Source organism: Dendrobates tinctorius, unplaced genomic scaffold (assembly GCF_039654945.1).
Source record: "Dendrobates tinctorius isolate UK_male_01 unplaced genomic scaffold, ASM3965494v1 ptg000069l, whole genome shotgun sequence".
Taxonomy (NCBI): Eukaryota; Metazoa; Chordata; class Amphibia; order Anura; family Dendrobatidae; genus Dendrobates; species Dendrobates tinctorius.
Window position 1 is genome coordinate 28,039,037 of NW_027361737.1, and position 23,406 is coordinate 28,062,442.

Sequence of the window (23,406 nt, forward strand, 5' to 3'; positions counted from 1 at the left end):
AAATATAAAGACTATTTTTACTTTGTGCAAACTTTATAAACCGCATTCACCATTTTGAAGAATTTCTCACAAGAGCGGCAACAAATACTACAATGCAAAAGATAAAAGTAAAAAAAAAGCAAATGTTGAATGGGGCCTATACGCATTATGTACCGTGTTACCCTATGCGTTGTAAATGCTCTAAAGAATGGGCAAGCTGCATGGTTAAAAATCTATAAAATATGCTGATTTCTGCAGTGTGTGAAAGAGGATTTGAAACCTCCATCTACATGTACTATACTATGATTCATCACAGACTTTTGGCTCATAATCCGAATTAAAAATCTATGGCTCGTTCTCTAAATATGGCCTAAGTGTGGATGAACCATTAAAGAGAACCTGTCAGCAGGATTGTGCACAGTAATCTACAGACACTGTCAGGTCGGCGCCGTTATACTGACTAAAATGATACCTTGGTTGATAAAATCCTTCTTGTGGTTGTTCTGTAATCTTTATTTTCAGCTTTGAGTTAATGATATGCCCGTGCTCCGGGGCGGCTTGTGGGGGTCTTCATGTGGTGCTCTGATTAGGTATTAAATCAGTATGGCTTCTGACAGGTCACTGATCCCTCACTGACCTGCCCCCTACTTTACATAATGAATATTATATATATAGCTTTGAAAAAGAAAACTTTTGCAGGCAGGTGGCGGTGGTGGTGCCTCCACTGCAACCTGATCACATACGTAATGTGCATATAATTCATTTGTTTGTTGATGTAATCCTGACATTCATTAAAAAAAAAAACAGTTTGAAAATGGCTCTGGCCGCGCCTGCGCAGTAATATCTATCGGTTGTCCAATAGCTGCTATTGCCCAGGCACCAGCGGCGCCATCTTACTAGAGAAAAAAAAATTCTTCCTCCAAGATGGTGCCGCCGGTGCCTGCACAACAGCAGCTTTCGGATCACTGATGGCAGCTACTGCGCAGGCACGGCTGGCGCCATTTTTCAAACAGATTTTTTTTTAATGAATATCAGGTTTGCATCAAGCAAAATAATTATATGCACATTTCATATGCGATCAGGCTGCAGTGCAGGCACCACCGCAGCCACCGCCTGCCTGCAGAAGGTTCTTTTTTCACAAGTTATATATATATAATCAGAAGACCCCTCCACAGGCCGCCCCGAAGCACGAGAATCTCATTAACTGAAAACTGTAAATAAAGATTAAACACAACCACAAGACGGATTTCATCAACCAAGGTATCATTTTATCCTGCTGACAGGCTCCTTTTAAGGTTGGTGTTACATGATGATTTTGGCCACGACACAGGTTGCAAAACCTACATCAGCTTAAGCCGTTGCTGCATCGTATAGTAATCTAGGTGAATGGGGTTGCAAAAAATCTAACTGGTTCTGGCTTTTTGCAACTTTCTTGTTGCTGCAATGTAGCATCAGCATAGGAAGATTTTTTGTCACACGGCCTGTGTCACAGACAAAATCACTGTGTAGCCCCAGCCTAATCCCCTCTCGCCCTGCACTAAAGACTTACAACACAATGAAAAACGGTTGATAACAGATGAGCACATTTCCCAAAATTTGGGCAGATTCACCCAAATTGGATGACAAATTAAATTCTGTCCAAATAAAATTTGATCAGAAATGAATCTGTCCTGAAAGGACATTTACTATGCTCTGAGGTCTCTCCATGCCATAAAACATAATAAGTGGAGTCCAAATACAGAAAATGACAGCTCACCTCACCCACTTCACTTGCATCTTGAGTGAAAGGCATCCTGAACAGGCAAAGAGGTATATCAGCAGCAGAAAGTCAGTAATTCATTTTCTTTGGTTCAATACCTTAGTGGAAATTCATGTGCGCAAAGGACTTAGAGTGCGGCCTTCAACAAATCTTACGTGTTTTGAAATATCATTGCTTAATCATAGATCCATGATTATGGAATAATATTCTGAAAAGTGTAAGATGTTTTGAAGGCCTCACTGAATTTACAATAAAGTATTGAACCTAAGAAAACAGAGTGCCAGTAATGGTTTAAATAAAAATTAAATTTGATATTTCCCTGTCCTAGGCCTGACCTCACCTGTCACCAGCACATCTACTTTACCCATTCGTCCACTAGTTTTGCATCGATTTTCAGTCTTCGGTCCAGCTCTTCATGGGCTGACTAGGCTCGATGTAATCCTGTGTAAAGCCCCAGCCTACATGATGCCGTGAGACCTAGTCAGTACTCAAAAATCCAGACCAAAGACTAGATCAAAACTAGCAAAGGACCGGTTGGTTTGGGGACAGGTGAGAGATGGGCCTAGCTCAGGTGATTACAATATTTTATTAGATTTTAACGCCTTGCTGGATCTATAAAAATACATGTAAATGAATTGAATCCCTAAAAATTTCAATTCTATGAAATCCATATTTTTAGGGAAACTTGTAACAAATTTGATTTGGTACAAATCAATTCACATACAGTATGTCTAGTGAATAACTGCAGCCATGTAGAGTACTGTAACGGCATCGAAAGCTACTTGTAAAAACCAAACTTTTGCTGCAAGGGCCGGGATTCAGGGCAGGCTTCAATTTTGGCCATTGAGCCGCTTGGATGGATGTGCAGCTAGATTACTATATCAGCCAGAGGCCTATCAATTGCCACTTGGTCTGTCATGTATAAAAGCCTATTAGTCCTTGTGATAAATATGTTTTCTTCGGGATAATACAGAGGCTTACAATGATTTCTTAAAAATGTATATTTTTTGCAGTATTCATGAAGGTTGGATTGGTTACAGTAAAATAGATATTTGTGTATATTGAAAGACCGGTCAATTATTCCAAGCAAAGCTCTGTTCTTGTTTTGTTTTTGTTTTTTAAAGGAGTTGCCAAAAAAATAGTTTGGAATCTATATACCGTAAGTAAGGGTCACACTTGCAGAAACTCGCACGAGTCTCGCGTCTCAATACCCGGCACTCCGGTCCCGAGTTTCTCGCAAGTGTGACCCTGGCATTACTAATACGCTTCGATTATGACAGTTTTCTCCAGCTTTCAGATATCCTCTCTGATCACAGGATTGGCAACTTTACTTCTAGAGCAGTGCTTGATACAGCAGAACATTCCCGCTGTCCATATGTGACCAGTGCTGTGAGTGAAGGGGGCTAAACCAGCCCCTTTCCTGTCTATGCATCTGCCATACCAGAGCAGGGTGCTTTCTTAGCAACTGAAATTAACCATTAAACACAGGAAACTCTTTTCTGTGTTGAGTACAAGATCAGAAATTGAGTTGCCGAACCCGAGGCTGGAGCCTTAAAACTAATAAATAACTTTTTAAAGCTCATTTGTGTATTTTTTTCCCAGGCTAGATAGCCTCTTTGAACTAAGCTTTCACTGAGACACCACATAGGTTCAAATTAAATTCTAATTATTTATAAGGATGAAGCATGTCTGTTTCATGCTGCATGTGGTTCAGACAGTATGAATATCCTGGAAGGTTCCATTTAAAAAATTCCCTTCTTGAGAATAAAATACATCTGTTAAATTCCACAAAATATGCAAATTTATCTATAGATAATAGCCATTGGGTCTGAATTATTTTTTTTCTTCCTTATTTTGGTAATGTCCATAAGTATATTAAATGTTCATATATAAATATTTGTAGTTTTAGTTACTTTTCATAATTGACGTAAATTAATGATGTTCATAAATGTTATGATAAATCAGAATTATGACTGAAATGAAGGCTCCTACTTCTCATCTTCTTCTGGTCCAGCTGAATTGATTGTGCTATTATAGCTGATTTGATCATGATGATGAGCAACTCTAGTGACAATAATGATGAGCAAATCTGCTGGGCTTTTATTTTTTAAATGGACTACAGGATGGTAGTGGGCAGTCCGATTCCTCCCTGGCCAGGTTTTCCATGTGGCCCATGGCCACAGATTCTAGTTAAAAAACCTGCAGTAAAGGGTTTGGGTGTGCCAGGGTCAGGGTCAGTTTGGTTTTGCAAGAGCGCAGAGCAGAAGGCTCTGCAGATCTCCACCTGCGTGAGGCAACACAGGCAAGCAGAGCCAAACAGCCAAGGTAGCTGAAAGGCCTGGCATGCACAGCGTCCGCGGCAGTGCAGTCGCCCACGGCAACAGGTCTCTGAGGTGGACTGGCGTGTTTATTGGCTGCAAGTCTGAAGGATATGTTTCTCGGCTATGATCCGGAGGATATCATGTGATGTGTATTTTTTGTGAGTTGAGCATTAAAGAGACTTTTGTTTTGAACTTTGCTGGGTCACTGCCTCATCACTGCACAGTGTGGATACCGCTGCACTACACATGACTAGTGGACGACAAGACGACAAAGATGGCAGAATCCCATGAGACTCCCAAGGGAGCGACCAGAGGAATATTGGAACCAGACCAAGCAGGAGCGACAGCAGATGTGGCAGGACCTGTGACATGGAACAGTCTGCTTTCTCAGAACCACCAAGGCCCGAACTCAGGCCACAGCCTTCACCGCTGGTTTCTTGCGGACTGCGGATGGGAGAGCCAGGATCCAGCAACTAATGAGCATAATGCAGGGCTTAGGCTGTTTAGAAGAGAGAAGGAAACAAGCCAAGACCAGGGCTGGAGACATACTAGCATGCCCGCTGGCCGCAAGGTACCGAGAGCTGGCATCGCTGGGTGAGGTCGATTTGCACAACCAGCAGCGGAGATGGGGGTCCATAGAAGAGTTCGGGACACATTATCATATTTTGTTCAACCAGCGCTCAGTAGAGAAGGAACACTTGCCTCAAAGGCTGAAAAGAGCAGACAACTGGAACCAGGGTCACATTCTTCAAAATGGAGGGGCCACATTGCTTGTATGGGTATCCCGGAGGGAGCCCCCTCTTTCTGCTCACCTTGCACCTGCGGCAGGTTTCTGCCTGAACTGCACATCTATGTTGACAAAACAGGGATCCTCACAATAAGAAAATATTGAATCCTTCAACAATCTGTAAACTAGCACCAAGAGAGAACCAATGAAGGAACTTTCAACTAATATAAAAATGTAACAAACTTTATTAAACAAATTAGTAAGATATACAAAAAAAGAAATACATAGGACAAAAATATAATAATGGACAAGCATCAAGACACCAAATAACATCAGAATCCTATAAGGTACATACCCCTAAAATAACAATATCTGGCTCCAAATAAATAACACTGGGTATGTCCAAGTTTGTACCCTATACACAAGACTCAGAAAAAATATAGTAAAATGGCTATAGTACATATTATTGATAGATTATGGCACTATAATAATCACTTCCATCCATATATAAATAATGTGCCAAAATCATAAATGATGTCCAAAAAATGCCAATAGATCACCTTATATTACAAAAAACTCATAATGAGTAAAATAAAGGTATAGTAACACGTACATCAATATTACAAAGCCATAACAAATGCAAAATCAACAATTACCTAAGTCCATTCTATAAGGGTATAGGGACCGCAGCAATGCACCTCAAATCTATGTTACAATGCGGGAAGCCTTCCTGCACTGCATCAGTTAACAGCCACCAATCAATCACGGGACGACAGCTGACGTCAGTGCGCATGGGTCGCCCTCCCAGGGCTGTGGGGTACTCAGTACCGGGCCGGTCTCTCAGAGGGGAATGTCACAGCAGCGGTGACCCGGTCTGTGGCCCTGGGTGCCCATGTAAAAGGGAATTAAGTGATGGAATAAAGTTTGAGTGAATGATTCGTGACACCACCTGTGGTGTTCGGCAATGAAGATGTTAAGCCGACGCTGCGGACAGATCCTCTGGGACAGATGTTGGGGTGCAGCAATGATGGTGTAGCCCTCCACAGGCAGGGCTGTAGTCCTAGGGCAGAGTAGATGAAGAGGGTAGGTGTTGAGGAAGAGGGTGTAGTGTTCGGCACAGAGATGTAGCAGTGCTGGAGAGGTTGCAGGAAGAAGGCAAGGACACAACAGGGTGCAGTTTCTTTACCTTTACTTTGCTTGGCAAATGCTGTCCAGGGTCCAGATTACAGATGGCACAGGAGAGGGCTAGCCTGGAAGCAACGTAGGAATCTCTCTATGCAGATGGGTTGTGTAGTCTCCTTCCTAACGCTTATTTTTAGGTACTTGCAGTACTGTGTTACACTGAAGTTCCACTTGCTTATTCTCTTTAGAACTCCCTTGTATGGCAGACAGCTGTAGCCTTCTTCTTCTGGCTCACCCGTCGCTGTTGTGCCTCCGGTTTCTGTTGTAGGACCATCACTGTCCGTACAGCCTTGGAGACCGGGCTTCAGATCATGCGCTATCGCTGGGAATGAGCCTGAACTCTCTGCTCAATCTCCCAGCTCTTCTCCTCACGTCCACACTCGTTGCCCTCCACACACGAACTCCTAACTTTCCCTTCCTGGCCCCCAGAGAGTAGCTCTTCCCCCAGTTCTGGTTCAGAGCTCCCGCTGCTGGCCTGGAGTGGGAACTGTGTTGTGTGTAGTGATTAACTGATAGACCCTTCATTGCTTCCAAGCATGACATCACACTCCCTAGGAGGAGGGCAATGCCACTGTGGCAGCCATACTCCTGGGGGCGCCACACGCACGTCGCCAGCTTATGACATCACTGCCATATGCTGGCACGTCCGCGCCTCAGATGAATTGAGGAGAGGACACCGCTGGATCGCGGCCAGGTAAGGAGAAACTTTTTTTTTTGGAAGGACGCAGTATGGGGGCATGATGGAGAGACATGGGAGCAGGATGGAGAGACATGGGGGTAGTGTGGAGAGATATGGGGACACTGTTGAGAGATATTGGGGCAGTATGGAAAGACATGGGTGCTGTATGGAGACATGGGGCACTGTGCAGAGATATGGTGACACTGTGGCAAGACATGAGGGCAGTATGAAGAGACATGGGGGCACTGTGCAGACATATGGGGACACTGTGAAGTGACATGGCGAAGTATGGAAAGACATGGGGGAACTGTGCAGAGATATGGGGACACTCTTGAAAGACAATGGGGCAGCATGGAGAGACATAGGACACTATGGAGGGACATGGGGACACTGTAGAGACATGGGGACACTGTAGAGAGACATGAGGGCAGTGTGGAGAGACATGAGGCCAGGAATGAGACATCGGGTCCAGAATTGAGTACATATGGGAGCAGGATGTAGGACATTATTACTGTAGGGCCTAATTATGAGATATTATTAATGCTATGATGTATTTTATTTTTGAGGATACTGTTTAGTGGGAGAGCGACATGGTCTTCAAAGGCTTTAATTAGAGACGTCACCAGTGAGTCAGTGTGTTAACTGTACACTTACACTATGCAGTGTATATTATATACAGAGCTCCTGTGGTATATTATCACTGGTAATCAATGAAATACCTGTACACTGACACTATATACAGAGCTCCTGTATAAAGTCACTGGTGATCACTATTACCTGTACCCTGACAGTATATACAGAGCTCTTGTGTATAATATCACCAATGATCCCTGTATTACCTGAACACTGACAGTATATACAGAGCTACTGTGTATAAAATCACTGGTGATCACTGTATTACCTGTACACTGACACTATATACAGAGCTCCTGTGTATAATATCACCAATTATCCCTTTATTACCTAAACACTCACACTATATATAGAGTTCCTGTGTAGAAAGCCAATGGTGATCCCTTTGTTACCTGTACACTGACACTATACACTGTGTACTATGTGCATAGCTCCTGTGTATAATGGCACTTATGGTAATATCAGCATTGTGGGTTTTTTTTTAATTAACCCCTTCCTGACATTGGTCGTACTATTCCATCCATGTGCCCTGGGACTTATTGCACATGAACGGAATAGTGCGTCATCATCGATCAGCTGCGTTCACGGGGGGAGCGCGGCTGATCACAGCCTGGCGTCAGCTGATCATCACTAACAAACACTAACCCCTGGCACACTGCGATCAAACATGATCGCAGTGTTCCGGTGGCATAGGGAAGCATCGCGCTGGGAGGGGCTCCCTGCGTGCTTCCCTGAGACGCTTAGAACAACGCAAAGTGATCGCGTTGTTCTGAGGGCCTCCTCCCTGCAGGCCCCCGGATCCAAGATGGCCGCTGAGAAGCCTCCTGCACTGCCTGTCAGATTGCTGTAAATATAATTAAAAAAATTCCTAAATAAAGAAAAAAAGTATTCCTCAATAAATTAATTTCTTCATGTAAATAAAAAAAACAATAAAAGTACCCATATTAAGAATCGCCGCGTCTGTAACGACCCGACCTATAATAATAATAATAAATTTTATTTCTATAGCGCCGACATATTCCGCAGCACTTTACATTTCAGAGGGCCCTATAAAACTGTCCCACTAGTTAACCCCTTTAGTGAACCCCTTAAAAAAAAAACCTAAAAAAAAACCAATGCTTTATCATCATACCGCCGAACAAAAAGTGCAATAACACTCAATGAAAGAGACAGATATAAATAAACATGGTACTGCTGAAAACTTCATCTTGTCCCGCAAAAAATGAGATGCCATACAGCATAAAAAATAAAAGTTACAGCTCGCAGAATAAAGCAATGAAAAAATAATTATTTTTATATAAAATTGTTTTTATTGTATACAAGCGCCAAACCATAAAAAATTTATATAAATGAGGTATCGCTGTCATCATACTAACCCGAAGAATAAAACTGCTTTATCAATTTTACCACACGTGGAACGGTATAAATGCCCCCCCCAAAAAAAGAAATTCATGAATTGCTCATTTTTGATAATTCTGCATCCCAAAAATCGGAATAAAAAGCAATCAAAAACATGTACCCGAAAATGGTACCAATAAAAACGCCAAATCGTCCCGCAAAAAATAAGACCTCACATGACTCTGTGAGCCAAAATATGGAAAAATTATAGCTCTCAAAATGTGGTGATGCAAAAGCTATTTTTTGCAACAAAAAGTCTTTTAGCATGTGACAGCTGCCAAACATAAAAAACGGCTATAAATAGTGAATCAAACCCCCCTTTATCATCCCCTTAGTTAGGGAAAAATAATAAAATAAAAAAAGTATTTATTTCCATTTTTCCGTTAGGGTTAGGGCTAAAGTTAGGATTAATGTTGGGGTAGAGTTAAGGGTAGGGGCTAAAGTTAGGGTTAGGGCAAAAGTTAGGGTTAGGGTTGGGGCTAGGTTTGTGGTTAGAGTTATGGTTAGGGCTGTGTTGGGGTTAGAGTTGGAGTTAGAATTGGGGGGTTTCCACTGTTTGGGCACATCAGGGGCTCTCCAAACGTGACATGGCATCTGATCTCAATTCCAGCCAATTCTGCATTGAAAAAGTCAAATGGTGCTCCTTCCCTTCCAAGCTCTGCCATGTGCCTAAACAGTGGTTTACCCCCACATATGGGGGTATCAGCCTACTCAGAACAAATTGCACAACAACTTTTGAGGTCCAATTTCTCCTGTTACCCTGTTTTTATTTTTATGGCTGTACGTTATAAACGTCTGTGAAGCACTTGACAACATGACACCGGCAGACCATTCCATCAAAGTCTGCATTCCAAAATGTCACTACTTCCCTTCTGAGCCCCGACGTGTGCCCATACAGTAGTTTTCTCCCACATATGGGATATCAGCATACTCAGGACAAATTGGACAACAACTTTTGGTGTCCAATTTCTCCTGTTACCCTTGGGAAAATAAAAAAATTGGGGACTAAAAGATCATGTTTGTGGAAAAAATATGATTTTTTTATTTTCACGCCCGGGCGTTATAAACTTCTGTGAAGCCCTTGGGGGTTCAAAGTTCTCACCACATATCTAGATAAGTTCCTTGGGGGTCTAGTTTCCAAAATGGGGTCACTTGTGGGGGGGTTTCCACTGTTTAGGCACATCAGGGGCTCTCTAACTGTGACATGGCGTTCAATCTCAATTCCAGCCAATTTTGCATTGAAAAAGTCAAACGGTGCTCCTTCCCTTCCGAGCTCTGCCATGGGCCGAAACAGTGATTCTCCCCCACATATCAGGTATCAGCGTACTCAGGACAAATTGCACAATAACTTTTGCAGTCCAATTTCTCCTGTTACCCTTGGTAAAATAAAAAATTGGACCTGAAGTAATTATTTTGTGAAAAAAAAGTTAAATGTTCATTTTTTTAAACATTCAAAAAATTCCTGTGAAGCACCTGAAGGGTTAATAAACTTCTTGAATGTGGTTTTGAGCACCTTGATGGGTGCAGTTTTTAGAATTGTGTCACTTTAGGTATTTTCTATCATATAGACCCCTCAAAGTAACTTCAAATGTGATGTGATCCCTAAAAATAAAATGGTGTTGTAAAAATGAGAAATCACTGGTCAAATTTTAACCCTTATAACTTCCTAAGAAAAAAAAAATTTTGGTTCCCAAATTGTGCTGATGTAAAGTAAACATGTGGGAAATGTTATTTATTAAGTTTTTTGTGTGCCATATCTCTGTGATTTAAGGGCGTAAAAATTCAAAGTTGGAAAATTGCAAAATTTTCAAAATTTTTTCCAAATTTCCATTTTTTCACAAATAAACGCAAGTTATATGAATGAAATTTTATCACTAGCGTGAAGTACAATATGTCGCAAGAAAACCTTGTCAGAATCACCGGAATCCATGGAAGCGTTCCAGAGTTATTACCTCATAAAGGGACAGTGGTCAGAATTGTAAAAATTGGCCCTTTCATTAACGTGCAAACCACCCTTGGGGATTAAGGGGTTAATGATTCATATTGTAGTATTCGGTCACTATGTGGTGGTAATATTTGGTCTGGTCACAGTGTGGCGGTATTTGTCCCTTGTATGTGGTATTATTTGTCACTATGTGGTGGTAATATGTGGTCTGCTGATAGTGTGGTGGTATTTGTTCCTTGTATGTGGTGGTAATATATAGTCTGGTCACAGTGTGGCGGCATTTGTCGGCTACATGTAGTATTATTCGGTCACTATGTGGTGTAAATATGTGGTATGGCCATGGTGTGGTGGTATTTGCCCCTTGTATGTGTTATTTGTTCATTATGTGGTGGTAATATTTGATCTGGTTATGGTGCGACGGTATTTGTCTCTTGTATGTGGTATTATTCTGTCACTATGTGGTGGCAATATGTGGTCTGCTCATGGTGTGGCGGTATTTGTCCTTTATATGTGGTATAATTGTTTGTTTTAAAAAATGTATGTGACACATTTCCCTAAAGAAGCAACAATAAAAATATACCTAAAAAGAGTGCAGGATATTTTAACAAATGTTTAATAGGTTAGAGTAGAGTAGGGCCCGGCCAAAAGAGTCTACCTTGTCGTGGTAGCGGATTAAAAAATATTTTAGCTAAAACAAAAGCTGCTGGCTATCTATTCTCCTTGTCGTGGCGTCTCAGAGGTTAAGACCCGAAAGATGCTACTGCTCAAGCACCGCCGCCATCTTGTTAGAGAAAAAAAATTGTCTCCACCAGGATGGCACTAGCGGCGCCTGCGCAGTAGCACCTATCAGATCACCGATAGATGCAACTGTGCAGGCGTGGCCGGCACCATTTTGAAACAGAATTTTTTTTTTCTGAATAAATTTACATCAGCATGCAAATAAAATAATTAAACATTATACATGCGATCATACTGCAGCACATACTGCTTGCTCAATGTGATTTTTTTTTTCAATACATAAATATTCAATATGCAATATGTAAAATAGGGGGCAGGTCACTGATGGATCAGTGACCTGTCATAAGCCATTAGTATGCAGTAAGCAGAGCAACACATGAAGACCCCTCCACAGGCCGCCTGGAGCATGGTCATGTCATTAACACAAAACTGAAAATAAAGATTAAAGAACAACCATAAGACGGATTTCATCAACTAAGGTATCATTTTAATCAGTATAACGGCACCGACCTGACACTGTCTGTAGGTTAGGGCCCCGTCACACATAGCGACGCACAAGCGATCCCGACAACGATATGACCTTGTCAGGATCACTGGTGTGTCGCTACATGATCGCTGGTGAGTTGCCAAACAGGCAGCTTCACCAGCGATCAGCACCAGCGACACGCGGGTAACAAGCGACGCACGTCGCTTAGTTACCCACTGTGTACCTTAGTTACCAGTGCGCTGGTGCAGGGAGCTGGTAACCAAGGTACACATCGAGTTTCTAAGCGGCGCACAGCACTTAAAAACTTGATGTGTACCTTGGTTACCAGCTCCCTGCACCAGCGTGCTGGTAACTAAGGTACACATCGGGTTTCTAAGTGCTGCGCGCCGCTTAGAAACCCGATGTGTACCTTAGTTACCAGCGCCAGCTTGCTGATCGCTGGTTTCCCGCCTGCCACACGCAGTGATGCGTGCTGGCCAGTGGGAGACCAGAGATCAAAAAACTGTCCAGGCCATTCCAGGACGATCAGCGATACCCGGCAGGGGGGGCCGGTCGCTGGTAAGTATCACACACAGCGATCTCGCTGGTGAGATCGCTGTTGCGTCACAAAACTTGTGACTCAGCTAGCGAGATCGCTGTGTGTGACGGGGGCTTTACTCAGCACAATCCTGCTGACAGGTTCCCTTTAAATAAAAAAAAAACCCCTCTACACGTTTCATGTCTGCGAACTCGTACTTAGTTTTCCAGTACACTGTATGGTAAAATCAATGGTGTCATTCAAAAGTACAAGTTGCTCCACAAAAAACAAGCCCTCACATGGCCATATTGACAGAAAAAATAAAAAACGCTATGGCTCTGGGAAGAAGGGGAGCAAGAAATGTAAGAGGAGAAACGGAAAATCTCAAGGTGGTGAAAGGGTTAAGGACGTCAGAGAGAGGAAAATCTAGGTATTGAAACAAATAAGGATGTTCAACTCTTTGACAATAGGACTCAATTTAACACCTGGATTTATGACTCAGTACATGGACACAGTTCACACCTCCAGCTCATACTCCAGATCACCAAGCTGTCACTGCCACCACTTCTCCATTTGTAACAAAACACCTTAATTTGATGTCTTTGGCTTATCTTTAGGAAGCATCACCCCTTCCACACTCTGCACAAATGTCCTATTGTAATATTGCTTAATAATAATAATAATAATCTTTATTTATATAGCGCCAACATATTCCGCAGCGCTTTACAGTTTAACAGTTTCAAAACACAAGTCATAAGTAACAACGCTAACAATACAATAATTAAAGCAAAATAAGACGAAATAAGACGACCCTGCTCGTGAGAGCGTACAATCTACAATGAGGTGAGGGAGATACAGAGTACAGGAGTGTATTTACAATGGTGTATTTACAATGAAGGTCCAGCCATCTTGCAGGAGTGAAGGATGGATGGAGATAGTGAATGGACTACGCACGCACACTTACACAGAGAATGACTTTGATTAGTGAATGTGATAGGCCGCTCTGAACAGGTGTGTTTTGAGGGAGCGCCTAAAACTATGCAAATTGTGGATAGTCCTGATTTCTTGGAGTAGAGCATTCCAGAGGATAGGAGCAGCACGGGAGAAGTCTTGGAGTCGGGAGTGGGAGGTACGGATTAGTGCAGAGGTTAGTCGAAAGTCGTTTGCAGAGCGCAGCGATCAGCTAGGCCGATAGACAGAAATGAGAGAAGAGATGTAAGGGGGTGCCGCACTGTGGAGAGCTTTGTGGGTGAGAACAAGTACTTTGAATTGGATCCTATAATGAATGGGCAGCCAATGTAAGGACTGGCGAAGAGCGGACGCGTCCGAGTACCGATTACCCAGATGGACGATCCTGGCTGCTGCATTGAGTATGGACTGGAGAGGGGATAGTCGAGTGACGGGGAGGCCAATTAATAGAGCGTTGCAGTAATCCAGGCGAGAGTGGATCAATGCAACAGTGAGGGTTTTTGTTGTTTCCATAGTGAGAAAAGGGCGGATTCTAGAGATGTTCTTTAGGTGTAAGCGGCAAGAGCGGGCAAGGGATTGTATATGGGATGTAAAGGAGAGATTGGTGTCAAATATAACACCCAGACAGCGCACCTGCTGCCGGGGCGTTATTGTGGTACCACCCACGGAGAAGGAAATGTCAGATTTAGGGAGGTTAGTAGACGGCGGGAGCAGAAGAAGTTTTGGAGAGGTTGAGTTTCAGATAGAGAGCGGACATGATATTGGAGACTGCGGACAGACAGTCACTGGCGTTCTGTAGTACAGCGGGGGTAAGGTCGGGGGAAGACGTATATAGTTGTGTGTCATCAGCATAAAGATGGTACTGAAAGCCAAATCTGCTGATGGTCTGTCCAATTGGGGCCGTGTAGAGAGAGAAAAGAAGGGGGCCAAGGACTGAGCCCTGAGGTACCCCGACAGCAAGAGGAAGAGGAGATGACGATTGCTTAAGGCTATGTGCCTACGCTAGCGTTTTTAAACGCTCAGGAAACGGATCCCCTTCCCAGAAAACGCGCGTCTTTTTTCCGCGCGTTTCTTGCGCGTGTTTTGCACAAAAGACACACGTTTTTGACGCATTTTTTGACGCGCGTTTTCTGGGAACATTGGGGGAAGGCTAAAAACGCTGAGCAATGCGGAAATTAATGAGCATGCTGCGTTTTTAGCCGCTAAGTGATTCCTAAGTGTTTAAAAATGTATGCATTGGCACAAAAAGCCAAAAACGCATGCAAATTAATTTGAAGCTTCTGTTAAGCGTTTCTGCAGCGTCTGAGCCGGCACAAACGCTGCGGAAATGCTTAAAAAAATGCAACGTGGGCACACAGCCTAAATGTCGTGCTTTTGTCTCAGTAATTCATTTGTAATCCTGTCTGAGGAAGGAGCCCCTGTGCTCTGAAAGCTGCAAACATTATTCTTCTGGTTAGCCAATAAAGGTATCACTCTGAGAATACTTTTGTCATTTTGGGGCATAAAAGTATTTACATTGAACCATCACAGTAGAAAACTATCAAAGACAGAAAAGATTTGTGAAGCTGATGTACTTCACACACGGGATTTTCAGAACCAAATACAATTGTAACAACAACCTTTCCTTTCCAATGTCAGCAAAGCTAAATGTATAGCTACTTGGTGACTTAGGCTATGCAACATTACAATGAGATTGTGTTGCAGCAAGTAGCCATGACCATGACGCACATATCACCGGGAAGCTAAAACTGCTCGGTTTCTGCCAACTGGCATGTCACAGCAACATGTGTGTGACGGCGAAACCACATTCACTTTCATTATGTTGTGATATAGGTGTGTGATACTCTGTTGTCTGGTCCCACATAGGGGCCTTCAAAGTCATTACTCCAGCAAACTGGCTTAAAACACTTTGAATACCGTAGTTGCAAATTACTGCACAACATGGGGCTATGTAAATCTTTTGCGACTTTTTGGCAAAAGTTTTGACCGGCTTCGCCAAAATGGGAAAGCTGAGGAGAAATTGGGACAGGGCATACTGTAGCTAAACTCGCCCATAAAAATCAGCAAAAGTGGCAGAGCATCTTACACCGGAAATGACTGAAGAAACATTACTGACACGGTGCCCGGAGGTACACGCCATTGATAAGATGTGCAGAATTCATTAACTTGGCCTCTTATTAAATTCAGCACATCTTATTCCTGCCCACCCCTCATTAAGACAGGAATATGAGTTACCTTTATTCCCCCAGACAGAATTCAGTTTCAGTCACGGAGGCGCAGACGCGCATTCAGTCACTGCCAGCCGTAACTGCGACCCTGGCACTGACTGACACTAGCTCTGCATTGGGAAGGCTTTCAGTCAGGACCAGGGATGCATTACCCCCGCCGCTCTCTATACTCAGAGTGGTGACTGAACCCAAACCAGCGCCCCCCCCCCCATGGCTGAATCCGTAACACTGCCAGGGAGAATAAAGTTTGTTTTCTCCCTACAGCATTCGGCTAAGTGCGGCGCCGGGCAGGTTAATAACGCTATTAACCTGCAGATTAACCCCATATCTTCAGTTTAATAGCATTTTTCTGATGACAGGATTCCTTTAAATACTTGTTGTACAGTGGAAATGATATGCCAATGACAAAAAGATCACATCTATGGATCATTAATGGACTCAATAAACTGATGTCTTGTCTTTCTCCCACAGCTTACGTCCAAGCATGCCGTGCCCTGATGATCATCTCTCTCATCTTGGGTCTCTTCGCTTGTTTAATCTCCTTATTTGGACTAAAGTGCACAAAATTCGGAACTAAAAGTGACCACACCAAAGGGAAAATAGCGCTTTCTGGGGGACTTGTCTTCATTTTAGCAGGTATTGTATTTGGTCTACCTTTCAGCTTTATTCTGATCACATCATGCTTAAACGGCTTCTAAAGAATTAGTTACAGAAGCACTCCTCCTTCCATGAAAGTTTTTATCTTAATATATTGCAATCACCATATTATATGGCACTGTGCACTTACAATTACTTGCTTTACCTTTCTACCCAGATAAGTCTTCTCATTTCCATAAGGCCTATGACCTCACGTGATTAAAAATTGACTGTTTTCTAAGCTCTATGTAGAAACATTAGGTCAATTTTCCATGTATAAGTCACAAGTCACTGCAAAAGTCCCTGGCGGGGGTGGAAGGAGCAGCTGGGTCAGGAGTTAAAGAGGTGGAATTAGTCATGCAGGGAAAAGAGACTACTTAGATCCTCAGTCTACTGAACCGCTGCATGACCAGCTCTACCCTCTCCTAGTGTATCCTCACCTATCCCCTGTAGACTGTGAGCCCTCGCGGGCAGGGTCCTCTCTCCTCCTGTACTTGTGTGTGCGCCTTGTACTGCTCATGTTTACTGTACTCATCTTTGTATCCCCCTTTTTCACATGTAAAGCGCCATGGAATAAATGGCGCTATAAAAATGAATTATAATAATAATAACATAGAGTAGAGAAAACAGAATAATTAGCTGGGTAGAAAAGCAAAATGAGCAATTGTAAGTACACAGTGCTGTATAATATGATGATTCTGGGTCGCCCTCCCAGGGCTGTGGGGTACTCGGTCCCGGGCCGGTGTCAGCGGGATGTAAAAGGGGGGATTGAATGGTGGAATGTAGTTAATTGAATGATAGTTCGTGATGCCACCTGTGGTGTTCGGCAAGGGAGATGTTAAGCCGACGCTGCATGCAGATCCTCTGGGACTGGTGGTGTGTTGCAGCCAAGATGGTGAAGCTCCCCACAGGTTGAGCTGTAGTCCCAGGGCAGTGTAGATGTAGGGGGTAGCTGAGAGGCGCAGGCAGTGTAGTAGCTGGTACTCGGATGTAGTAGTGCTGGGTGTGTGTGCGCAAGAATCAATGGAGGACACCAGGCCTTGTAGTTCCAAAGATTTACTCACAGTCTGTAGTACACACAGGTGCCTGCCTCCGTACTGTGTTCTCCAGGTCAGAGGCTCAATCAACCTCCAGGTCAGATGGAATGCTCCCTTCCAACGCTCCGCCAACATGTACCTTTCTGAACGTCTCCTCTTATAGCGCCTTTAAGTGTGAAGTACTCTCAGTACTGAGTTACACTGGAGTGCCTCCAGACAGATGTTCCCAAGAACTCTACTTGTATGGCAGACAGCTGTAGCCTGCTTCGGGGACTCCTTACTCCTGAGCCCCGGCTCACTATCCAAGTTGCTGTTGTGCCCCCAAGTCTTAGATGGGAGTAGTGCATTTGCAGCCCACTACTCCACCAGTGTCTGCTGCAGGACCATTAGCATCCATACAACCTCGGGGACCGGGCCCCGGCCTTGCGCTTAGAACTTCTAGGCAGGGTTCTCTCCTAACCCACGTCTTCTGTTCCCTTTTACTCCTTCGTTCCGTACTAATCTCTCCTTCTTATGGACGATCAGGTTTCAGTTCAATGTCTTTCTCCTTCTTTCCTTTCCCGTGCCAGCAGACCCAGGTCACTGAGGTCTGCTGCAGCACCTCCTTCCTCCATCCCTCTCCCAGGGATCTTCTTCCCTCACTCCTCTCTGAGTGACTTCCTGTAATCCTAACCCTTCCCGCTCTCTTATGTATTCTAAACTCCACCCACCTCCCAGCACGTTTCGTTTTCGAAGCAGGGAGCCACCAAAGGTGCTCTGCTACACTCCAAGCAGGGAGCCGCAATGTGGCTTTGCTGAACTATCGTGTTGTGTGGGATGCAGGTGTTGGAGCATGGTCAGGAGCCCCCAACTTACCTGGATGGTGGGGCACCACACCTCAGGAGGAGGTGCAGTACCTCTGTGGCGACTGAGCCTCAGGGGCGCCACAATTCCAACATATTGGGAGGATAAAAACTTTGATGGGATTGTTTCTTTAAAGGGATTGTCTGGTTTTCAATTGCTCTTTTAAGGAATTCTGAATTAGTATAATGTGGACTATTCATCTCAGGACCTTAGTCTAGTGGCAAGAGCAGAATAAGTGTCTTTTTCTGCTTCAGGTTCCCTGAAGAAGCACTGTATGAGAATTTACCAATTGTTGCCAGGGTTCTCCATAGATATTAGCTAGCTGATGCGATTCTCATCTTTATAATATTTGTGATTCTAAGGGGTAGCTTCTTTCGTTGTTGAGAGGGTCAAGCTGGGGAAAGGACACTCATAGGCCATGCAATTCTCCTATGGGAAATTAAATATGCAAATTGTTTATAATTCCCCTTGCCCCGACATGGCTCTCTCCAGAATAAGAAACGTTACCCCCTTCATCTAGAAAAAAACAGACCTCTTGTTTTGCACTGAGAAAGAGCAAACACATGTCACGGATAGGATAATCGCCAAACCAGATGCTCTATGTCATCGGGCAAGGCTCGTTAAAGGGTCGATACTGACTTTAATTTAGGATTGCTACTTCCAATGTGTGAGTCCTCTTCCTCTCTGAAGAGACAATTTGAATATTTGAGATTAGCATGTTGTCTGTGGGCCCTTTTAACAAAAAAAAGGGATTGTCTAAAGCGGGCAACCCTTTTAAAAAAACATTTGCATAAAAACTGTTCTATTAAGAAATGTAATTGCTGCCCAAAGTAACCAATCAGATCCCATGTTGGCTTACATCATAGGTGATTTGTGACAGGTTGAAGATTTGATTTGCTTCCCACCCTGGACCACCATGAATTATTTTTTTTTCCCTTTGGTTATTTTGGAACAAATAGAAAACTTTCAAGATACTTTTATAATAAAGTAGAAAGCTGAGAATTTATGTGCGCTGTAGTCTGTCTATCACACCGGCTCCTCGGACCGCTCTTGGGTTACGAATACGGTACTTTAGGATTTATGTTTGTTTGAGCCCTGCGACAATGCCATAAATTACAGATTATACACAAGTAGGACTTTGCAGGAGAAAGTAGACACTGCTGACTTTGTGAATGATTTAAGTCCTCGATACAGCCTGTGCCAGGTAAACAGAGCTGAAAAATGCTTGAAAAATATTAAATAGAACAAGAAAAAAAAGCTATTTGGATATTTGTATTTGTTAGCACAAAGTCCGCTCAGAATTGTATTCCAGTGAATGGGGTTGAGCTGAAGTGCTAGATATTGCTCATCCACAATCATAGACCTGTTTCTGTAAAATCAAAAGTCAGATTTTTTTTTCCAAACACAAGCACCTCTTTATAAGTTTTGATATAAAATGTATGTGGATTTCTTGAGGCCGTCAAAAAATGATGAGTAAACCACTATTGGAAACGCTTTTTGTTCAAGTATTTTAAAGAGTTTTTAGCTTCTTGAAAAGGTTCTGATGAATTTTTAAAGCATTTTGGAACACTTTTTTTTCCTGAATATTTTTTTTGCATCCTCTTGTCTAATTTGGAACAAATTCCATCAAGAGCCTCTTTAAAAAAGTGACATGCACTTTCCCCGTCAGGCGCTCTTCAAAATCTAAACAGGAGAAAAAAATATTCAAAAATCTGAACATATAAACAAAAAAAAAAAAACTTTTACAAGAGAAATAAATTGGAAGAGTCATTCAAGCATTTTTGAGCGATTTTTCAGGTGTTTTTTTGAAGCAGACCCTTTCCATGAAAAAAACTGACCCAAAATTCTATGTGATCATGTGGGAGGAACGGCCCCCCATTGAGTGTCCGGGCCGGAACCAAAGGAGCCGTCTTCTGGGTTCCGGGGGAAACTGTCCCCGGGGGACAGAGTTCGGGGACGGACCGTTGTGACAGACAGATGGGCTGGGGGAGGGACCAGTATAAAGGAGGCAGGGAATTCCCGAGACTATGAGTCAGCAGACCGGGACAGAGGCAGCAGGAAACTGTGGGAGTGACTGCATGCTAGAGCGACTTACCAGTGCCAGGGAAGACGCTCACTGAGGACTCCAGAGGGACGGTGCCAAGGCAATCATCCGAGACTTCTTGCCCCGCTCCAGCCCGCGGCCCCTGCGGCCCCAGTTCGACTCGCGGCCGCTGCCGCCTCACCGCAGCCTGCAGCTGAGGCCTACCCGCGGTAGCCCGCGGCCACTGCCATCTCGCTCCAGCCTGCTGCTGCGGCCTGTTCCCTGCCACCCGCAGCCGCCCTGCTCTCACCAGTGGCCGCGGCAAGTACAGTGCCATCGGCGGCCACCACTGTCCCGCTCCGGTCCGCAGCAGGGGCCAAGCCTCTGCTGGTCGTGTACTCCCCGTCGCAGCCGCTAGCTGCGCAGATGGCCTGTGATTCACCACCTTACACCGCTGCCGCTTGCCCCAGTCTGGGGACTGCGGCCCATCCGTCCGAGGACTCCGCCAGGGCCTGTGGGGCTCCAGAGTCATCAGCGCGCCGGAGCGCGCGAAGACTTCGTCAACGCCTCAGCAACTGGGCCCAGCGACTACTACGCCGAAAGACCACCATCCCGAACGGCGAGGGACGTCTGGACGGCTAAGTTGAATATACAATTAAGGACCCGTAGTCGGCCATATCGCGGCCCTATAGTGACTGGCTATTGCCGGAAGTAGTCTGTTCTACCCGCTTGTGTTTGCTTGTATAGAGCCTCTGCGAGGGCAGCCCGTGTTACCCTTTTTGTTGATCAGGCCGTGACTGAGGAGAGTTCCCTCTAGTCTTATACAGGTTATTATAGAAAGCACCAAATTGTCTCGCGGCTCGTCCCTGCATCCTGCGTACCTGCAAACACCGCATTCACATACCCTAATATCTTGAATTAGTAAAGCACCTGGTTTGCCAACACTTCCTTGATCCTTGTTTGCTCCTCTGAGGTTTTTGTTTTGCTTATTTTGTACTGTACCTAATCGGTACAGCGTTGAACGCAGATCTGTCACCAGATTTCACAACATACACTGCACAGATTATTACAGAGCTGGTATACTTACTTTGGAAATCCATGTCTGAATGGTTGTATAACCCATTATAAAAGTTTAAAATCCGTTTCCACCCAGCCTACCTGATTGACAGCTTCTCAGTGTCCCTCCTCACTGCTGCTGCTGAGATCTGCTCAGTATAAGGTGCAGCTCTCGGTCAGGCTGGGTGGGAGGAGACTGAATACACTTGGGCTCATGAGCTCTCACTTTTTAGACTCATTAAATGCTCATTTTAAGATTAGGATCATATAGTTATTCTGATGTAGATTTTCTAAGTAATTACACCAGCCTCATCAGGTCTTAGAGATTTATTTAGTGTTGTAGCCAGTTTGTATTGTGAAATCTTGGCAAAAATGTAATTATTCTCTGCTTGTTGGTGATACTATGATGTGACCAGCCATTTAAATACACCGTCCCACCTGCTTGTGGTCCCTCTACCTCCATCTCCCTCATTTGATTGACAGCTCTGGCTTCATGGAGCCAGACAAGGGAGGCGATACATGGAAAATAAGCAGGTGGGAAGGAGTATATAAATGATTGGCCCCGCCCTGATGCACTGAGCACTCGTACTTGGTTTGAACAGTCATTCTCTGCAGACAGACTGAGTCCCTTTAATTAGCAGTCATACATTAAAGGGAATCTTCAGCATCTTTTTGCTATGAAACCTAAGGACAGTATGATCTAGGGGCTGAGACACAGATTTCAGTGATGTGTCACTTATTAGGCTGTGTGTTGTTGTTTCCATACAATGAAAGGTTTATCACCAAGAGATTATCATTGCCATGACCATAGTGCACGCGAGCCCTGGTCTGACCAGCTTTCTGAGCTCTGCTACTTTCTAAATCTAAAAGCTATGATTGTGTCACAACTTCTGCACCCAGTAAACTAACTGATACATCATTGGAATCAGGATCTCTTTTCCTACACTATGCTGCTCTCAGATGAAGTAGCAAAAACTTGGTGACAGATTCCCTTTAAAAGGTACATAGAACCACAGCGATATAAAGATATTGACTGAACATGCACACAATGCCATAATGTAACACTGAGTAATCCATTACCATTCTATACAGGTCTCTGCTGCCTGGTGCCCGTATCCTGGTATGCAGCCAGTATCACTCAGCAGTTTTTTGATCCTCTCTATGGTGGAATAAAGTGAGTTTGTTTTATATAATAATATTATTAGTTCTACAATATAATGTTGTATTATAATTCAAACACATTGATCCATTAGCCAGTTTAGGATATAAAAATAGCATAGAAAGGAGTTATTTCCATCCATAGAACATGGGGAATAGTCTTCTAATTTTCTAGTTAGAAAAGTTGTTTGCAAGTACAGAAATGATGGGTTTATGGGTATTGCACAGATAGATACAATTGTAATCAAGATAATTCAGGCCCCATTGCAAATCACTGTAGTTTTAATAGCAAAAAAAGTAACTTGTTTGCTGTTTAGAATAAGCCATTGAAACAAGAACAAAGTATATAGCTCCACACAGCTCGTCTAACAAGTGGTCTCTCCAAATATAAAACAAAATGCTGCTATTACTGCCCACTGTAGTCTCAAAATTAGTCAATCTTTTCATGACAAGCGTCTCTACTACTAAGCAGAGCTCCTTCGGCAGACATCAGGGTGTGTTCCTGATTATGCTTTGCCCGTTCCTCAAGGACAATGACCTCCAGTACAGTAATTTTCTTGGGCTTACACGCTACAGCTGCAGTCTTCAACGCCAACCAGAGATTTTCCATGGACTTCATATCTGGGTAGTCCACGTAGTCTAGCCAGTGTTCCTATAACTTTAGAAATATACTTCAGATTTGACCACTAAGAACATTTAATGCCTTTGCTATCTTTTTCTTTCTTTGTGCAAAGTCATAATCTCTTAATTTTCGGACTACCCTCCACAATCCAAAAATGCTAATGAAGTGGAGACAGGAGCATACATATAAATAATGAGACCCCATAGCAAAAGTTATAATTGGGTCATCCTCCAAAAAACTATTTGGCGACATAGGGGCAGTAATTTCTTCCAACTTTTATAGACAGAGAGAGAGACATGTATTGAGGCACATACTCAGTTGTTAAGACCCTATTGAAGCCCCTACACCCAAAAGTGTTCTCCACCATGATACCCCTTTCATGGCCATTGTATGATGTTCCCAAAATTGCCCCCACCCACACATAGTATGATATCCCCACAGTGAAGCCACCCTCACAACTTCATTCCAC

At 43.6% G+C, this 23,406-nt stretch overlaps 1 protein-coding gene across 2 annotated transcripts in view; it reads left to right on the forward strand.

The window, feature by feature from the left end:
• LOC141095317 (claudin-10-like) overlaps positions 1–23,406 on the forward strand; it is a 120,662-nt gene that overhangs the window by 78,578 nt on the left and 18,678 nt on the right. For both annotated transcript variants that reach the window (XM_073581282.1, XM_073581283.1), the window contains 2 exons: positions 16,034–16,198; positions 22,250–22,331. In XM_073581282.1, the coding sequence (XP_073437383.1) occupies positions 16,034–16,198; positions 22,250–22,331 (247 nt within the window). The remainder of the gene's footprint in view (positions 1–16,033; positions 16,199–22,249; positions 22,332–23,406) is intronic.